The following is an 18100-nucleotide window of genomic DNA, read 5'->3' as shown; positions in this document are numbered from 1 at the left end:
CTAGTTCTAGATTTTCCCACAAGAGGAAACATCTTCCCCACATCCCTCAGGATCTTAAAGGTTTCAATCAAGTCACCTGTTACTTTCCTAAACTCCAGCGGATACAAGCCCCACCTGCCCAACCTTTCCTCATAAGACAACCCGGCCATTCCTGGTATTAGCCTAGTTAACCTTTTCTGAACTGCTTCTAAGGCATTTACATCTTTCCTTAAATAAGGACACCAATACTGTACACAGGCATGTATTGTGGTTAGAGCAGGTGCTTGCAATCATGCAGGAAGTGAATGTAACCTGTGAAACTTTGGATGACAGCAGAACATGATAAATAGTGGACTCCAAGGTTTTCACATGCTGCACTGAGGGCCTTGGTGGACGAGTAAATAAGGAGGGGAAATGCTCGTATCCACAGAAGACCCTTCAGACACACACTCATAAGGCAGTAGGAGCAGGTAGCCAAGAAGGTATTTTTAAAATTCTTTCATGAGATGCAAGGGTCGCTGGCAAGGTGAACAGTTGATGTCCACTTATAATTGCCCTTGAACTGAGTGGCTTGCTGGGCCATTTTCGAGAGCAGTTAAGAGTTAACCACATTGCTGTGGGTCTGGAATCACTTGTGGGCTAGACCAGGCAAGGATGGCAGATTTTCTTCTCTAAAGGGCATTCGTGAACTAGATGGGTTTTTCGGACAATCGTTTCATCGTCATCATTACTGAGACTAACTTTTTATATTTCAGATTTTTTATTAATTGAATTTAAACTCCACCAGCTGCCATGGTGAGATTTGAACCCATGTCACCAGAGCAATAGCCTGGGCCTCTTGATTATGAGTCCGGTGACATTACTGTTTCGTTGTGTGGTTGAAGTCCAGATGGTGGTTTTGGGGATTATCAATTCTCCCAAAGTATGCTGCTCAAGTCTGTAGTTTCTCTAAGCTATTATTCTTTGGGCAGGATTTTGACCTTGGCATGTGGGCGTGGTCAGCAGGCCCAGGGGTGACTGGAAACGGGCCATTGCCCGCAATTGGCCACCAACCGCGATTTCACGCTGACTGGCCAATTAATTTCTCCTTTCAGGTACTCAAGAAATGCAACCTGGCCAGGCCATGGAGGAACAACAAAAGAGAGTGATGATGAAGTCACACTGTTGTTCAATTGCACGCTTGCAGCCACCAGCTCAAATATTGACACCACGCATAATTCAGCGGATAGCATAAGGGTGGGATCTGTGTGACACTGGACATGAGTGAACTGCAGGAAAGGATAGATAAGTGCCAGCTCGTCTGAGGGTGAGGTCACACACAAGTTCTGTTGCAGAGAACTCAGATGAGCATGTTAATGGGACAGCCTACATATGAACCCTGATTGGTACACACATCAAAATGATGCATTGACAGGCCTGAGATGAAGCCTGTGGTCAAAGTCAAGGAAGATGGAGCAGTCCAGTACCAACTTGGTGCAGGGCTTTGCGCAGAACCTGGAGCCCACCCTTTCTAGCATGGAATTGATGGTAAACTCCATCAGCATTCAGAACCATCCATGATGTAGTGTCTGATGACCAGTCATACAATTGTTACAATGCTGTAACGATGTTATAATACAGAAGAAGACCATTTGGCTCTTTACATCCAGGTCAGCTCTCTGCAAGAGCAACATGGCTAGTTCTGCTCCTTCACCCTTTCCCTGTAGCCCTGCAAATTTTTTCCTGTTCAGGTGGTTATCCAATTCCCTTTTGAAAGCCACAATCGTATCTGCCTCTGCCTCTGCCACCCTCTCAAGCAGTGCCTAACTACTTGATGCATTATCAGTATTTTTCCTCACATTGTTGGTCCTTTTGCTAATCATCTTAAACCAGTGTCCTCTAGTTCTTGACTCCTCTGCCAACGGGAACTGTTTCTCTCTATCTATGTATTGTAGATCCCTCATGATTTTGAACACTTCTGTCAAATCTCTTCTGAACCTTCTATTCCCTAAGGAGAACAACCCCAGCTTCTCCACCCTATACCTGTAAATGAAGTCCATCATATCTGGGACCATTCTTATAAACCATTTTTGCGCTCTCTATCAAACCTTCACTTTGTTCCTAAAGTGCGGTTCCAGCTTCATTGCAGCATATACAGCTCCTGCCAGTTTTAATTGCTGCAGTGGAAACACAGACTGAATTCATGCACAGTCAGCTTGCTGCCATACAAGCTCAGACTGCTGCCACAGTTGTGGTTCACAGTGTACAAAGGGAGATTTGCTGATTGTCACAACTGTTTGTCCTCCAGAAGATTACTAGGATTGCTGAGGTGCCCCCCAAGAGTTGTGGCAGTGGCTTCATGAAGCATGAAGGATGATAGCATTCATTCCTGCCCCCACCGCTGCTCTGCCATCGCCCCTGCCTGTCAAATGGTGCAGTCTGAAGTCAGGCCTTCCCGGGACAGAGCTGCTCGAGATTATCCCCCAAGGCCATCAGCAGTCTCCTCTACTGAAACTCAGCAGCCTTCCACCAGCCATGCTGCAACTATTTGGGTAGCATTGAGAAGGAGCACAAGGACGGGCAATGACACACAGAAGACAGATACTAGAAGAATGCACAAGGATGATTATTTATATGCAGAAGGCGATGATTTCAATTATAAATTTGTCTTGGAATTTTTATCTTGTGGTCATTTCTAATTTGCACTGCATTTAAGTGGATACTGTGATGGTTAGTGACAGAGGAAAGGTAAGGTGTGAGCCGGTTCTCGATGAGAAATTGGAGTTGTGTTACTGATATTACACTCAGTTGAGCTCTACTTATGGTGAATTTACTCCTGCAATTTACTTGTTTTCTTCCTTATGCCGCTCGCATTTGTATACAGAACTCTCAATTGCACAAAGACCCAACCTACCATTTTATCCTGATGCAGTTTCTTCACACTTTTTAAATGATTACACTTACCATGAGTGGGAATTCTTCGTCATATGAAATTATTGAGACTTTCTGATTATTTGTAGTGATCCCCTCACAGCACAGTAACAATAAAGCCAGAAAGACAAATAGGTTTTGCAAAACACGCAGAAACTTTTTATTCCGATTATGTTTTTGCATTTACCTTACTACTTGGGAATCGCGCACACAGCTAGTTATATGGAATCTTCAGTTGAAATGAACTAAACCAGGAACTCAGTGTTCCTTGGGTGTTCCTCTGTTAGCATGGTTATCGACAGGATCTGCTTGAACAAAAGCTGCCACTACCAAAAAAGGGCAAAGTGATCTTGTTATTGTATTTTAATAGCTTTTTAATGGGGAGGATTCAAGACAATTGTAGATTCATTTGGCAGTTTAGGTTTTTTAATGATTAAAAACAAATTAGGTCATGATGGGACAGTCATATTGGAAGAGAGAATGTTATAACATGGCTCTACAGTTGGAAAAGATGTTTGCTTTTGTAACAATTCTTGTAGTTCTCAATTTCCCTTTTTGAATTTCAATTTACTCAGCCACTATTCTGTTTTCACTAAATTCATCTGACAAGCTTCTGCTGTAACATCTTAATTCAAACTGGAACAATCATCCCATCCTGTTTAATATTGCTTCAGGGATGCCTTCCTTCAGCAGTACTCCCAGCTCCTACAGGCTGCTGTTGCTGGGAATTGAATGCCTCTGTATGCCATCAGTGAGAATTCTTGGTTCCTCAAAATTATTGAGCATTTCCCACTACACACAATAGCTTTCAATCCCTGGAGCAGTAGTAACTTTGGAAGCCACTAAGGGCGGGCGTGAAGGGGTTGAGTGTTGGGAGTGCAGGGCGGTACCCAGAGCAACAGTAATAACAACTGAATTTCATCTACCGCCAAGCAAAATGCTGAATCCAAAAAAAATACCAGAAATGAATTAAAATAAAATCAAGGTTTATGTTTTTTGACATGATTTGCCTGCTCTGAATACTCCAGTGTCTTTTTTATTTGTTCATGGGATATGTATATTGCTGGCAACCCAATATTTATTGCCCATTCCTAATTGCCCTTGAGAAGGTGGCAGTGAGCTGCCTTCTTGAACCGCTGCAGTCCATTTGGTGTTGATACACCCACAGTGCTTTTAGAGAGGGAGTTCCAGGATTTTGACTCCATGACAGTGAAGGAACATCAATATAATTCCAAGTCAGGATGGTGTGTGACTTGGAGGAGAACTAGCAGTTGGCGGTGTTCCTGTGCGTCTGTTGCCCTTGTTCTTCTAGGTGGTAGAGTTCATGAGTTTGGAAGATGCTGTCGAAGGAGACTTGACAAGTTGCTGTAGTGCATCTTGTAGATGGTACTCACTGTTTCCACTGTGTGCTGGTGGTGGAGGGAGTGAATATTTAAGGTGGTAGATGGGTTACCAATCAAGCGGGCTGCTTTGCCCTGGATGGTGTCGAGCTTCTTGAGCGTTGTTGGAGCTGCACTCATCCAGGCAAGTGGAGAGCATTCCATCACACTCCTGACTTGTACCTTGTAGATGGTGGACAGGCTTTGGGGAGTCGGGAGGTGACTTACTCGCTGCAAAATTCCCAGCCTCTGACCTGTAGCCACTGTATTTATATGGCTGATCCAGTTCAGTTTCTGGTCAATGGTATCCCCCTGGATGTTGTTATTGGGGAATTAAATGATAGTGATGCTGTTGAATGTCAAGGGTTAGATTCTCTCTTGTTGGAGCTGGTCATTGGCTGACACTTGTGTGGTTTGCCACTTACCAACCTGAATGTTTCCCGACGTGCTGCATGCAGGCATAGACTGCTTCAGTATCTGAGGAGTTGCGAATGGTACTGAATATTGTGCAATCATCAGCAAGCATCCTCACTACTGACCTTATATTGGAGGGAAGGCCATTGATGAAGCAGTTAAAGCTGGTTGGACTTAGGACACTTATCTGAGGAAATCCTGCAGTGATGTGTAGAGATTATTGTCTTCCAACAACCACAACCATTTTCCATTGAGCTCAGTTTGATTCTTGTCAGTGAAGGGTTTTCCCCAATTCCCATTGACTTCAATTTTACGAGGGTCCCTTGATGCTATACTTGGTCAAATGCTCCCTTGATATCAAGGGCAGTCACTCTCACCTCACCTCTGAGGCAGAATTTTTGGGGGGAAGTTGATGGGCGGGTACGTGCAGGCTTCCAATCGGCGCCCCCAATCGGAGGCGGGGCGCCATTTTACTTAGGCGGGCCAGTTAAGGCCCACCCAGCGTGACATCTGCAGGGAAGCGCTATGCTCTTCCTGTGTGGGCGGGGAGGGGATTCCCTAAAATCGAAAGTGCGCTCTTTCGTGCATGCGCACAAAAAAGCGCACTCATCTCCCTGAGGCTAAGTGCAGCCTCAGGGAGATCACCTCTACTTTTAAAAACATTAAAAATAGAAAAAAAAATTCCCTTATGTCCCCTCATCTGACAATGTCACATGAATTGGGACATGTTCATAATTTTCAAAAAAACTTTATTAAAATTTTTAAAACCCTACATGAAACCTTATCCTGCCTGTGGATAAGGCTTCATGTTTTTTCTACTTCCCACCGGGGCTCCTGGCCTGCCCGCCAAGCTTAAGGTTGGACGGGCAGGTCTACTAGTGACTCTAATTGATCTGTCAACGGCCTCAATTGGCCATTGATAGGTCGGCGGGCGTGAAGCTGATTTTGCTGTGCCCCCCACTTTCCTGAAAATTTAAATGGAGCGGGGTGACGTTGGAAGTTCCGCCCAATGTCATCCCACGTCATTTTACGCGTCGGTGAGCGGGCCCCGATGGTAAAATCCTGCCCCTGGAGTTCAGCTATTTTGTCCATGTTTGGACAAGGCTATAATGAGGTCAGGAGCCGAGTGGTCCTGTTGGAATTGAAACTGAGTAGGTTGTTGGTGAATATTGGTCCACTCACTACGCATGTTCTAATGCCTTCTCCAATGTGGTGTCTGGTGGTTGATGCCAAAATTGTGTGCACACTTTGCAAATCCCACTTTGGTTCTTTATGGGAAGTTATAGGATCCAAGAAACAAGCACAAATGATCACAATTTGTCATGTTCCATATTGTTCAATAAGATGTAGCTCTGCAACGTTTCAGCCAGTATCCTGGTTGCTTAACTACAATTTTTTTAGCTTCCTTACTAACAGCAGGGGAGATGATGGCATTGTGGTAATGTCACTGAACTGGTAATCCAGAGGCCCAGCCTAATGATGGGGACATGGGTTCAAATTGCACCACGTCAGCTGGTGCAATTTAATTTTTTTTTACCCTTTCATAGGATGTGAGCATTGCTGGTTAGGCCAGAATTTGATGTCCCATCCTTAATTGCCCTTGAGAAGATGGTGGTGAACTGCTTTCTTGAACATCTGCAGTCTCTGTGGTGTAGATACACCCACAGTGCTGTTAGGGAGCGAGGTCCAAGATTTTGACCCAGCAACAGTGAAGGAATGGTGATTATAGTTCCAAGTCAGGATATGTGTGGCTTGGAGGAGAACTTGCTGGTGGTGGTGTTCCCATGCTTTTGCCTTTGTCCTCCTAGGTGGTAGAGGTCCTGGTTTGGAAGGTGCTGTCTAAGGAGCCCCAGTGAGTTGCTGTGCTGCATCTTATAGATGGTACAGACTGCTGCCGCTGTGTGTTGGTGGTGGAAGGAGTGAATGATTAAAGTATGGATGAGGTGCTTATCACAAAGGCTATTTTGTTCTGGATGGTTTTAAGCTTCTTGAGTGTTGTTGGAGTTGTACTTATTCAGGCAAGTGGAGAATATTCCATCACACCCCTGGCTTGTATTATGTAGATGATGGACAGGCTTTGGAGGAGTAAGGAATTGAGTTACTCATATAGAATTACCTGTATCTGACCTGGTCTAGTAGCCACAGTGTTTATATGGTTGATCCAATTCAGTTTCTTGTGAATGGTAATCTCCAGGTTATTGTTAGTGGTGGGGATTCAGTGATAGTTATGTCTCTGAATATCAAGGGGAGATGTTTAGACTCTCTCTTGTTCGGATGGTCATTGCCTGGCATTTGTGTGGTTTGAATGCTACTTTCCACTTATCAGCCCAAGTCTGAACATTGTCCAGGTCTTGCTGCATGTGGACACGGACTGCTTCAGTATCTGAGGAGTCAAGAACATTACTGAACATTGTGCAATCATCATCAAACATTCTTACTTCTGACCTTATGATAGAAGGAAGCTCGTTGAAGAAGCAGATCAAAATAGTTGAACCTAGGATACTACCTTGAGGAACTCCTGCAGCATTGTCTGGGACTGAGATGATTGATGTCCAACAATCATAATCATCTTTCTTTGTGCTAGGTATGACTCCAACCAGTGGAGAATTTTCCCCCTCATTCCCACTGATTTCAGTTTTGCTAGGGCTCCCTGATGTCACACTTGGTTAAATGCTGTCTTGATGTCAAGGGCAGTTACTCTCACCTCACCTCTAGAATTCAGCTCTTTTGTCCATATGTGGACCAAAGCTGTAACGAAGTCAGGAGCTGAGTGGCCCAGGTGCAACCCAAACTAAGCTTGAGTGAGCGGGTTATTGATGAGCAAGTGCTGCTTGATAGCATTGTCAACAACACCTTCCATCACTTTGCTGATGATCGAGAATAGACTGCTGGGGTGGTAATTGACCAGGATGGATTTGTCCTGCTTTTTGTGGACAGGATATACCTGGGCAGTTTTCCACATTGCAGGGTGGATCCTAGTCATACTGGAACAGCTTGGCTAGGGATGTGGATAGTTCTGGTGCACAAGTATTCAGTACTACTGCCGGAATGTTATCGAGGCCATAGCATTTGCAGTATCCAGTGCCTTCAACCATTTTTTGATATCAAGTGGAGTGAATCTAATTAGCTAAAGATTGGCACCCATGATGCTGGGGCCTCAGAAGGAGCCCAAGATGGATCACCCACTGGGCACTTCTGCCTGAAGGTAGTTGCAACTGCAAATTTCCATAATAATTCTGGAATTGAAGACTCATCTCAGTAATTATGACTGTGAAACCACCATAGTTTGTCATAAAAACCCCATCTGGTTCACTAATGCCCTTTAGGGAAAGAAATCTACCATCCTTACCTGGCTACATGTGACACAAGACCCACAGGAATGTGGTTGACTCTTAACTGCCCTCTGAAATGGCCGAGCAAGTCACTCAGTTCATGGGAAATTAGTGTCGAGCAACAAATGCTGGCCTTGCCTATGTGCCCATAGCCCATTAAAGAATTAAACCAAATAGTGCCATCTTGCCTCTCACTCAGTCCTTTTGTTGGTGACATGCCATTCATATGTGCTGCTAGTTTGGTTCACTGCTGAGGTATGTACATTTGCTTCTGCAATACATCACCAGGGAACCTGCACAGGTTCCTGGCAGTTTTTTTTACCATCACTGCCAACTTCACTGAATAGCAATATGCCCTGCTGACCATGAGTAGCTCAGCACAACTTGGCTTATGGGTAGGGACTTTGGGGCAATATCTTCATTGTTTATTATTATTCTCAGCAGAAGTTGTTTTTATTTTTTTTTAATTAGTGGCAATTCTGGGGGTGGTAACAACTCCTAATAGAAGCAGTAAGATAAAGTAATACGGTTCATCTTGATCAAAAATTCCTGGTCCCATTTTCCTGCTGGATGAAGGAAGATGAGAGAACGGCTGGCTGATGAAAATCAGTGAATACATTATCTGGAAATTGTTAGGCGGCCAATTTTTTTCGTAATTATCTTTGAGTAATAATCCAGAAGTAGATAGTGATTTATTTATCGGCTCAGAAGATACTGGAGAAGACATTTTTCTTACATTCAACATCATAAAGTCATTGGCAAAAAGGGGGAAGTAATTAGGATTGACTCAGTAACATAACAATTGAAGTTTTCAACATTTAATTATCCCTACTATGTACGTCATGACTTATTTTTTTCCCCTGAATGTGGAAAGTTAAATAATACATTTTCATTTCAAATTTGTGAAGTTCAATGTGCAGCCCTTCGAAAGAGTTGTTTGAACTGAAAGGTTGTACTTTACTAGCCCTCTGAAGATGGGCTGGGAAGTGGGAGGCCTTGTAAAGTAGCAGGGGCTTGGGAGGGGAACGTCTTGCTGCTGCTATCGGATATTGCCAGTGACGAGAGCATCAGCGATGTGGGTGCCACCAACCGGAGGCAGGCAGCCAGTGAAGGGCTGCTTCCCTCCCTCGCCACTTATTTGATTCTGCTTGATCCCTTTTTATGAGGACAAAATTAAAACTGATCAACTAGAAGTGTGAAGAGCAGGAAATGTATTCAGGTACGCTGTTTGATATTATCCTTAGACCTCCGGTGGTAATGCGTGTGGTAATTCAAATAATATGCTGGGTTATTTAAAGACTTAGACCTTGCAATGCACATGTATTATTATGTATTATGATGATACATTGATGATGACCTATCCTTTTGAGGGCAAAATGTTTAATTGCCTTAACTACAGTAAGCTCAATGTCACTTTAGGTTTATTTATTGCCTGGTTAGGTAACTTTGCAGATTGAAAAATGGATTGATGAACAAATAGCTGAGACATTTCTGGGTCAATTCGTACCTCAGCTATTTATAATTTTTTTTAATGACTTAGATGAGGAGACTGACTCTAATGCATCCAAGTTTGCTGATGGTATTGCTGTACGTTGGGTGGAAATGATGGATGTTGGGTGAAAAGTAAGTAGTGAGAAGGATGCAAAGAAGTTGGATGAGTGGGCAAGAACATGGCAAATGGAATACAATGTAGCGAAGTGTGAAGTTATCCACTTTAGCTGAAAAAATGATAAAAGCAGAATATTTTTGGATGGTGAAAGACTTGGAAATGTTTGCATTCAGATGTCCTTGTGCATGAATCATAGAATGTTAACATGCAGCTACAGCATACAATTTGAAAGGCAAATGGTATGTTGGCCTGGATTTTCATCAGTGAGGCTAACAACTGGAGTCAGGGAAATTCCTGCCTCGGCCCTCGCGCCTCGGGAGAAAGTGACTTCATTGTTTGGGAGGTTCATTGTGTGGGCTGGACTGGTGCCAGCTGGCCTGGAAAAGAGGTAGGAGGCAGCCAGAGGGACTGCTGGATGCCGAGGTGGGCTTTTTAAAAGGCCTGCCTTGGTGTTGTGGGACTTGGTTCCAGTTAAAATAAAAACACAAAGACCCTCCAGCCCTCACCACTCACACTCCCTCATCCCAAACACTCACCATGTCCCATCCATGCCACTTCATGCCTCCTATTCCAAGCAATGCCCCTTACCTACCCCTCCATGACCAATCATGCCCCCTATGGCAAGCTATGGCACTTCACCCATCACCTTGGTCCCTCATGCCCCCTATGCCATGCTAAGCGACTCCACCACTAATCAGCCCACACTCTTTCAAGGCACTCCCAAAAATCAGACAGCCCAGGAACAGGATCAGGAATTCCAGAATTGGGACATACCCTCCATTTTTAAAAGCTACCAAGTCATCCTGAGTCGATGAAAATCCAGCCCATCAGCTTTTGTTACAAAGGGAATGGAGTATAAAAGTAAAGAAGCCTTACTATGATTATACAGGGCGGTTTTGAGACCACACTTGGGCCAGAGTTTTTGGGTTGGCGAGCTGGAGCAGATGCTGAGAAAACGTTTCCCTTAGTTGGGAATCTGCAACATAGGTCACAGATTCAGAATAAGGAGTCAGCCATTTAGGACTGAGATGAGGAGGAATTTCTTCACCCAGAGGGTTATGAATCTTTGAAATTTTCTATCCCAGGGATATTTGGCCATTGAGTATATTCATACGAACATGTGAACATACGAATTAGGAGCAGGAGTAGGCTACTTGGCCCCTTGAGCCTGCTCCGCTGTTCAATAAAATCATGGCTGATCTGATTGTAGTTCCGCTCCACATTCCAGCCTATCCCCGATAATCATTCACCCCCTTGTTTATCAAGAATCTATCTAGCTTTGCCTTAAAAACACTCAAAAACTCTGCTTTCACTGTCTTTTGAGGAAGAGAGTTCTAAAGACTCACGACCCTTTGAGAGAAAAAATTTCTCCTCGTTTCTGTCTTAAATGAGCAACCCATTCAAGACAGAGGTTGATAGACTTTGGGTACTAAGGGAATTAAAGGATATGAGGACAGTGCAGGAAGGTGGAGTTGAGGTCAGATGTCCTACTCTAGCTCCTCTTTCTTATTTTCTTATGTTCTCACTGGAATGAGCAGAGGCCTGAGCAGAACCCTTGAAGTGAGGACCAATGCCTTCAACATGTGCCACACCAGTCTCTGTAGACTTCAGCAATTTTAAGTGCTGGTGCAAAATTTCAAACGTTTCTACAAACTCAGCAGCAGCCACTGGAAATCAATTAGCAACTGACCTGATAGCAGTTAGGTCTATGTTTTGTTTATTTAAGTAATGCTTATAAAGAGTCCTTCCTGCTGCTGAAAGCAATGCAAGATTAAAATGGAGACGCTAGCTGCAGCATTAGGGTTGTGAATGGCATCACTAGAGTCAAATCAATGTTAAATGCTGATTGATGTACAATCTGCATACTTCTGGTGCATGCTTCTAGCACCCACACTAACAACCTACCCAAAATCTCTTCCTGCATGGGCTGTACCAGAATTGTGCATATGTAATGTTGATGCCATTTTGGACTCAAATTGGCACCTGTGCTGTGCTACACACCCAAATTTTGCAGCTTGCATGTCGCAGTGAGGACTCTTCAATCTGATTGGTTGGTTGAGTGGAGTTGCCATTGTTTGCTCTGTTCTCATAGGTTCCCTTTAGAGGGCAAAGAGTTGTCTTAGCTCTCTGATTATTACAAATCACAAAGTAAAAGCCCTCAGTGGGCAACTGTAAGTACAATACATAGTGAGAACCATTGTTCATTGCTGCCTGCAAAAAAAAAACAGACCATTCTGGTGAGCATTTAGGTGGCCAGTTGATTCTTGGGAATAAATGAAAAAGTGCTTTAATAACTGGATGAAGTGATGTGCTGGTCAGGATTCAGCTGAATCAGGAAGTATTGGAACATAATGAGAGACGAATCCAATGATGTATGTGAATTAGTTTTAGTAGCAGGGAATTATTCTAATGTTAATGTTGCTTTTATTTCTCATTAGCCTTTCAACGACTTATGGCAAGAAATCCTGGATTTTCTTTTGTGAAGAACAAACAAAGATACAAGTTCCAAAGCTGTTGGAGGTCATCAGTAGATATGACAAAACAAAGGTATTCTGGCAAATCCAAAAACCCTTGGGGAGTTTAGTAATTACTATTGCCCTTTGCATAATGTTTCTTTTTAATTTGATAAGCTGCACTTGATGTGAGAAACTGGCACACATTTTAATCTATGCTTATCATCCATTTCCCTTGCCTAATTTGTTTGTTTTGGGAAAATCACATACGTTATTTCTGTATATTTAATCTTACCAAAGTGCAGTTTTTATAATTATAATTTCAGGCAAGATGCAATGTTCATCTGATGTAGTTTGGACTTGATTTTTTTTTGCTAACCTTTGCACCTCAAAGCTGTCTGATGAAACAAAAATAGAATAAATATAAAGCTACCAAATATGGTAGTTCTGTCGAAGGGTCATGAGGACTCAAAACGTCAACTCTTTTCTTCTCCGCCGATGCTGCCAGACCTGCTGAGTTTTTCCAGGTAATTCTGTTTTTGTTACCAAATATGGTAGTGGTCTTTTCTAATTAACCGCTGCAATTTAAACATATTTATAAAATAGTGCATTATTGACCAATAATGTTTCTTTTCAGACAATTGCTTCATTGGGGCTGTCACTTTCATATCTAAAACATTCTGGAACAATATACTCCTTATTTTAAACCATATATAATATATTTATTACAGGAATGGTTTTTAGGAAAGGCGCTGTATGATGAACAATCTACAATTATTCACCATTATGCTTTTGCTGAAGATCCGGTGGTTTTTAAATATCCAGATTTTGCTGCTGGCTGGGCCTTGAGTATTCCACTTGTCAACAGGTAGGTGACCGATTTAATTAAGGGTAGAATCTTCGGCTTGGCGAGAGGTGGTGTGGCCCGCTCGCCAAGGTGTAAATTGACGCACGGTGATGTCGGGCGTGCATCCTGACGTCACCGCATGTCATTTAGATTTTCAGTTTGGCGGGTGCTCAGCCCATTTGGCTGCACGCCTGCCGAACTGTCAAAGGCCTGTTAATGCCATTAATTAGCTAATTAAACCTATTGAGAAAGCTGCCCGTCCAACCTTAAGAGCCCAGGCGGCCTTCACATTTTTCATGGAACCTCATTCATGGGCAGGATGAGGTTTCGTGAAGGTTTTATAAATGAAGCTTTTCATTAAAGTTGATTGACATGTCCCAGCTCATGTGACACTCTCACACAAGGGGATATGTCTTAAAAAAAATTTTCATTATTAAAATTTTTCAAACTTAAAACTTAGCTCCCTGAGGCACTTCTGTGCCTCGGAGATTTCTGCGCTCTTTTGCGCATTCCCGATTCAGGGAACTCCCCCCGCCACCGGCACAGGGACCGCACAGTGCTTCCGGTGCGCGTCATGCTGGGTGGGCCTTAATTGTCCCGCCCATGTAAAATGGTGGCAGGGGTCCAATCGGGGCACTGATCAGGTCCGTGCCCACCCCCGCAGTTGGCGGATGGGTGAATTGGCCAAGCGGACTTTGCATTTTTCATCCAACCTCATCCATGGGCAGGATGAAATTTCCATAATGAAATAAAATAAATATCTGTGGGCAGCATTTTCATCAGCTATATTTTCAGGTGATTGATTGTGATGCATGGACATTTACGGTGGAAGCAGGGTCTTTGAATATTATTAAGGCAGAACTAGATAGATCCTTGATTAACAAGGGGATGAAAGGCTATCAGGTAGGCAGGAATGTGGGGTTGAGGTTACATTCAGATCAGCTATGATTTTATTGAATGGTGGAGCAGGCTTGAGGGGCCAAGTAGCCTACTCCTACTCCTAATTCGTATGTTCATATGATACGTGCCAAAGCCATCAAGACCGACGCGGCATCAGTCAGCAGCCTGCCTGCAATCTAGTTACCAGCGAAGGGGAAGCATCAAGACATAGCACTCGCAAACAGAAATTTAAGTCACAATGAATACATAAGGGGTCTCATGGGTGATTAATTTTTCCTTGGAATCTGTGTACTGGTGCATATGTATCTTTGCCTTCAATATTAAACTGTTACATAATGTGCAATGGCCTAATGTGCTTCATGCAATTGACAGGGAAGAGGCCTGGGAGTCGTGTGTCACACATATAATGGGCAGAAAAGTTTACTTCAGAGGCCGGGACTTGAGTGAAGAGTGACAGGAGGGCTTCATCAGCAACGATCAGTAAGATGGCATTCTCCTTGCCATCACCTTGACTCCTTGCTTTGGATTCTTAACTGAATATCCTCTGAATCAAGGACTCCCTGGACTCCCTGCCTCCCATAAGCATCCTCACATCGGGTTCCTGCTTCTCACCCTGAGGCTCTTCAGGCTCCTTCTCAGACTCAGCATTTGAATTGTCCTCTGCAGCCTGTGGAGCAGGATTACTGCCTTCATCCTCCAATGAGTCGCCCCTTGACAAAGCAAGATTGTGTAGTGCACAGCAGACAGCAACAATAAGGAAGATGCATTCAGCATTCAGATGGATATTGCAATGATCCCCCTGAGCAGACCAGGCAGCGAAATGTCACCTTGAGTAGGCCTGTGGTCCTCTCAATGATTGCCCTTGTGGAGGCAAGACAGCAGCTGTAGCTCTCCTTGGCTGGAGCCCAAGAGTGTCTCAGCACCGTCATCAGCCAGCCTTTGTTCCCCAGGAACCAGCCATCCAAGTGTGCTGGAGTAATGAACAGCCTTGGTACCTAGGAGTGACACAGGGTGTAGGCATCGTGGCAGCTTCCTGGATACTTGGCACAATTCTGCAGTATCCCACTCTTGTGGTCACATACAATCTGGAAATTGAGAGAGGAGAAGCCCTTTCTATTTACAAAGGCACCTGGCTCTCCCACTGGCACCTTTATGGGCACATGCATGCAGTCAATAGCTTCCTGAATGCAGGGGAATCCTGCGATTGTAGCAAAGCCTCTGGCTCGCTCTGCTTAGCTGGCCTCATCTGTCCTGAAGTGAATGAAGGTGTTGACCCTTGGGAACAAAGCATCAGTGACCAGCTTGAAGCACCTGTGGGCAGCCGATTGGGAGACACCATATACCTCTCCCACTGACCTCTGGAACGGTCCTGAGGTAACTGTCACCCTCAGGGCCACTGTCATAGACTGGCCACCTATATAGTTTGAGGCAATTTTGGGGCTGATCATTTCACATGCAGAGGTGATACTATCCCTGGAGAGAAAGAGCCTTCTTCGGCACTGAACTTCAGAAATGCCCAGGTAGCATGATCACTGACTGTACACTCTGCCTGCTGGGTAATGGCGCCTCCTTTTTTTGCCTTTCACTTCCTGTTGGCCCTGCACCCCTTCTGGCTGTGCCTCTAGGTCCATAGGTTCGATGCTGGGATGGTGCCTACAGGCAACTGGCCTCCTCTCCATCCTGGCCCTCTGCTCCTCAGAAGAGGAGGTCCCTCCAGCAGAGTACACAGTCCCCATTTCTGTACAGATGGTTGCACAAGTTTCTGCACAGAAGGGGCCTCTCAGCAGAAAGCCTCTGCTGCAAATGCTTAAAGATCAGAGAGTTAGCCAAAACACCAAAAAAAATGCCAGAATCGATCTCTAAACCAACTAAAAATAACTCGCGGCAAAATTACTAGCTCTTCAACTTACCAACATGCTGTGGGCCTTTTTTCCCACCCTGGATATAGAATGGACGAAAAATGTGAAAGTCACTTGGCCGAGTGGCCCATGTGCTGGCGTAAAAGTGCACAGGCCACTCAAAATCGCTGACGATTGCTCTATTAATGAGCTTAATTGGTCCTTTAACTGTATGTGGGTGCACTTCCGACTTGCACATGTGCCTGCTGACTGAAATGTTGTGAGGCAGCACAGTGGCGTTGGGATGCCCTCCTGACATCATTGCACCCTATTTTGTGACCGCTCGTGTCTACCACGCGCCTGCTCAGCAAGCACAATATTCTGGCCTGCTATTATAAATTGGATGAAACACATGACTTATTGGATACAAGTTTGCAAAAGGACCACTCTATATTTTATGATTTAGGGCATCTAATGCAAGCTTTACAGGTCACGAATGCCTATCAAGAAGTTTGGGTGTATAAGTTAGCAGACCTAATTTCACCCCCACATTGATTTTAATGGACAGAAAATCATGTGAGCTACAAGTCAGGGGTGCTGACCCCTACTCTTGATTGTTCCAAAATCTGGCTATATCCTCTGTGGTCCAAGAAGAGTAATGATTTTTCTTTTCATGGCCATATTCCTGGTGTTGTACATCAAGAGGAGAAAATACGGCTGCCAATTTACTTTGAAATTTTACCAGATAATGAAAGGTTACAAACTATGTTTGGAATTTGAAGGGTCTTATGTACCTTTAACTTTGGCTACAGCATCTACACCTGACCCCTTACTATTATCTTTTTGATGCTGACAGTAATGCTACTGACTGAAAGAAAATTATTTTATTTAGCACATTTGTCAGGGATGGCATAATACGCTGAAGTTAGCTATGTCTCAAAAATGTACTCTATCTCGACCAGTTTTGTCCTAGATTAACTTTTTTTCACTTCTGTTACACAAACAGGCTTGCAAAACAATTGAAGATTGAGAAACCTTTTGCAGATTTTACTATAGACTTAAAACATGAGGTATGTGATGGTTAAGATTATGTTTAGTAAAATACTACAAATTATTGATAACCTTTAAAGCTTTTCCATGTACTAAAGTTACTAATAGGAAGTTGTGACTATTTTCAACTTGACTCTTACCTGTAGGTTATCTGTGTGATGTAACCTTTTTTTAAAAAATGATACTATTTGTTGTAAAACAAACTAAAGTGTTGCCTAATACAATATAGGTCGAAAAAATCCCAACAGCATTTGTTTAACACAAAACGTTAATATAGGACCTGGATTTCAATGCAGCCAGGTTCAATGGGGTATAAATTCTCCTCCTCCACCAACTGACAAGGTCTTATGTGAAATGAAATCTCAACCCACTGAATCTCTTTCTTTGATATGTATCCCAAAAATGTATATTGGGTTTCAATTTTCCTAGTCTTAGAGGTATTAACCTATGTAATGTACAGTAAGCTTTAATCATTCTTGGTTAGATGTACAGTTCATATGGCATATAATGGTTCTCATATGTCTCTGTAGCCTGAGTTTCGCTATTTCCCTATTATGCATAAGGTTTGTGATGGACAGTAAGCCTCAATTTATCTCACTTAAGGTTATAAATCTGTTAGGTAAGTGAATCTCAGTTGCTGCTTGTTCAAGTAATGAGTCTGTAATGTACAGCGAATCTCTTGTTAAGTATGGGTCTTTATGGTGTTCAATGAGATGATAGTTTTGTGACCCCTATCTTAACACCATTTAATGTTCACTCTGTCAGAATGTTCCCTCTTACTGAGTATTGGTGGTTAACAATAGCCCATCTGTTTAAGCACACAGTAATTTCAAAATCCTGATAGAGGACATCATTAAATCCAACTTGACTTGCAATTTGGCAATTTAATATGTATTCTCATGTGATATGTGGATTCTCATTTCATTGTCACAAACTATGTAGGGTAAATTTTACAAATTTACAATCATGGTGGTGAGTAGGATATCTTGTCGATTAGAATGAATGGATGGAAATTTCTGCAAGGCCTGGCTAAGTTCTTTATGTGTGCTCCTGGCAGAAGAAGCTCTGTGCAGCAAGGGTAAATTTGTAAAATTTCCCTTCAAATATACTATTTTAAAATAGATTTGGTAACAGTTTGACTACTTTAATAATATTTTGGTCTTTCATTAAATCCAATTTCTTTGGTGAAGACTTTCAGTCTATAAAGAAAAGAGACTTATGGGAAGAAAATATTCCTCATTAGAATTGGAAGTGAACTTGGCCTTTGGGAAAACTCCAAGAAGACGATATTAAATTGACAATCTAAGACCATAAGACATAGGAGCAGAAATTAGGCCGTTCGGCCCATCGAGTCTGCTCCGCTATTCAGTCATGGCTGATAAGTTTCTC

General features: G+C 43.2%; 1 protein-coding gene across 2 annotated transcripts in view; it reads left to right on the top strand.

Annotated features, from left to right (window-relative positions):
- The window catches only part of b3glcta (beta 3-glucosyltransferase a), a 234110-nt gene that overhangs the window by 100247 nt on the left and 115763 nt on the right, over window positions 1-18100 (top strand). For both annotated transcript variants that reach the window (XM_041198585.1, XM_041198586.1), the window contains 3 exons: window positions 12062-12170; window positions 12808-12944; window positions 16668-16731. In XM_041198585.1, coding sequence (XP_041054519.1) covers window positions 12062-12170; window positions 12808-12944; window positions 16668-16731 — 310 coding nt within the window. The remainder of the gene's footprint in view (window positions 1-12061; window positions 12171-12807; window positions 12945-16667; window positions 16732-18100) is intronic.

The sequence above is a fragment of the Carcharodon carcharias genome, chromosome 11, assembly GCF_017639515.1.
Source record: "Carcharodon carcharias isolate sCarCar2 chromosome 11, sCarCar2.pri, whole genome shotgun sequence".
In the NCBI taxonomy this organism is placed as follows: domain Eukaryota; kingdom Metazoa; phylum Chordata; class Chondrichthyes; order Lamniformes; family Lamnidae; genus Carcharodon; species Carcharodon carcharias.
Note: the sequence above shows the minus strand (reverse complement) of the source record. Positions and strands in the feature narration are given on the sequence as shown.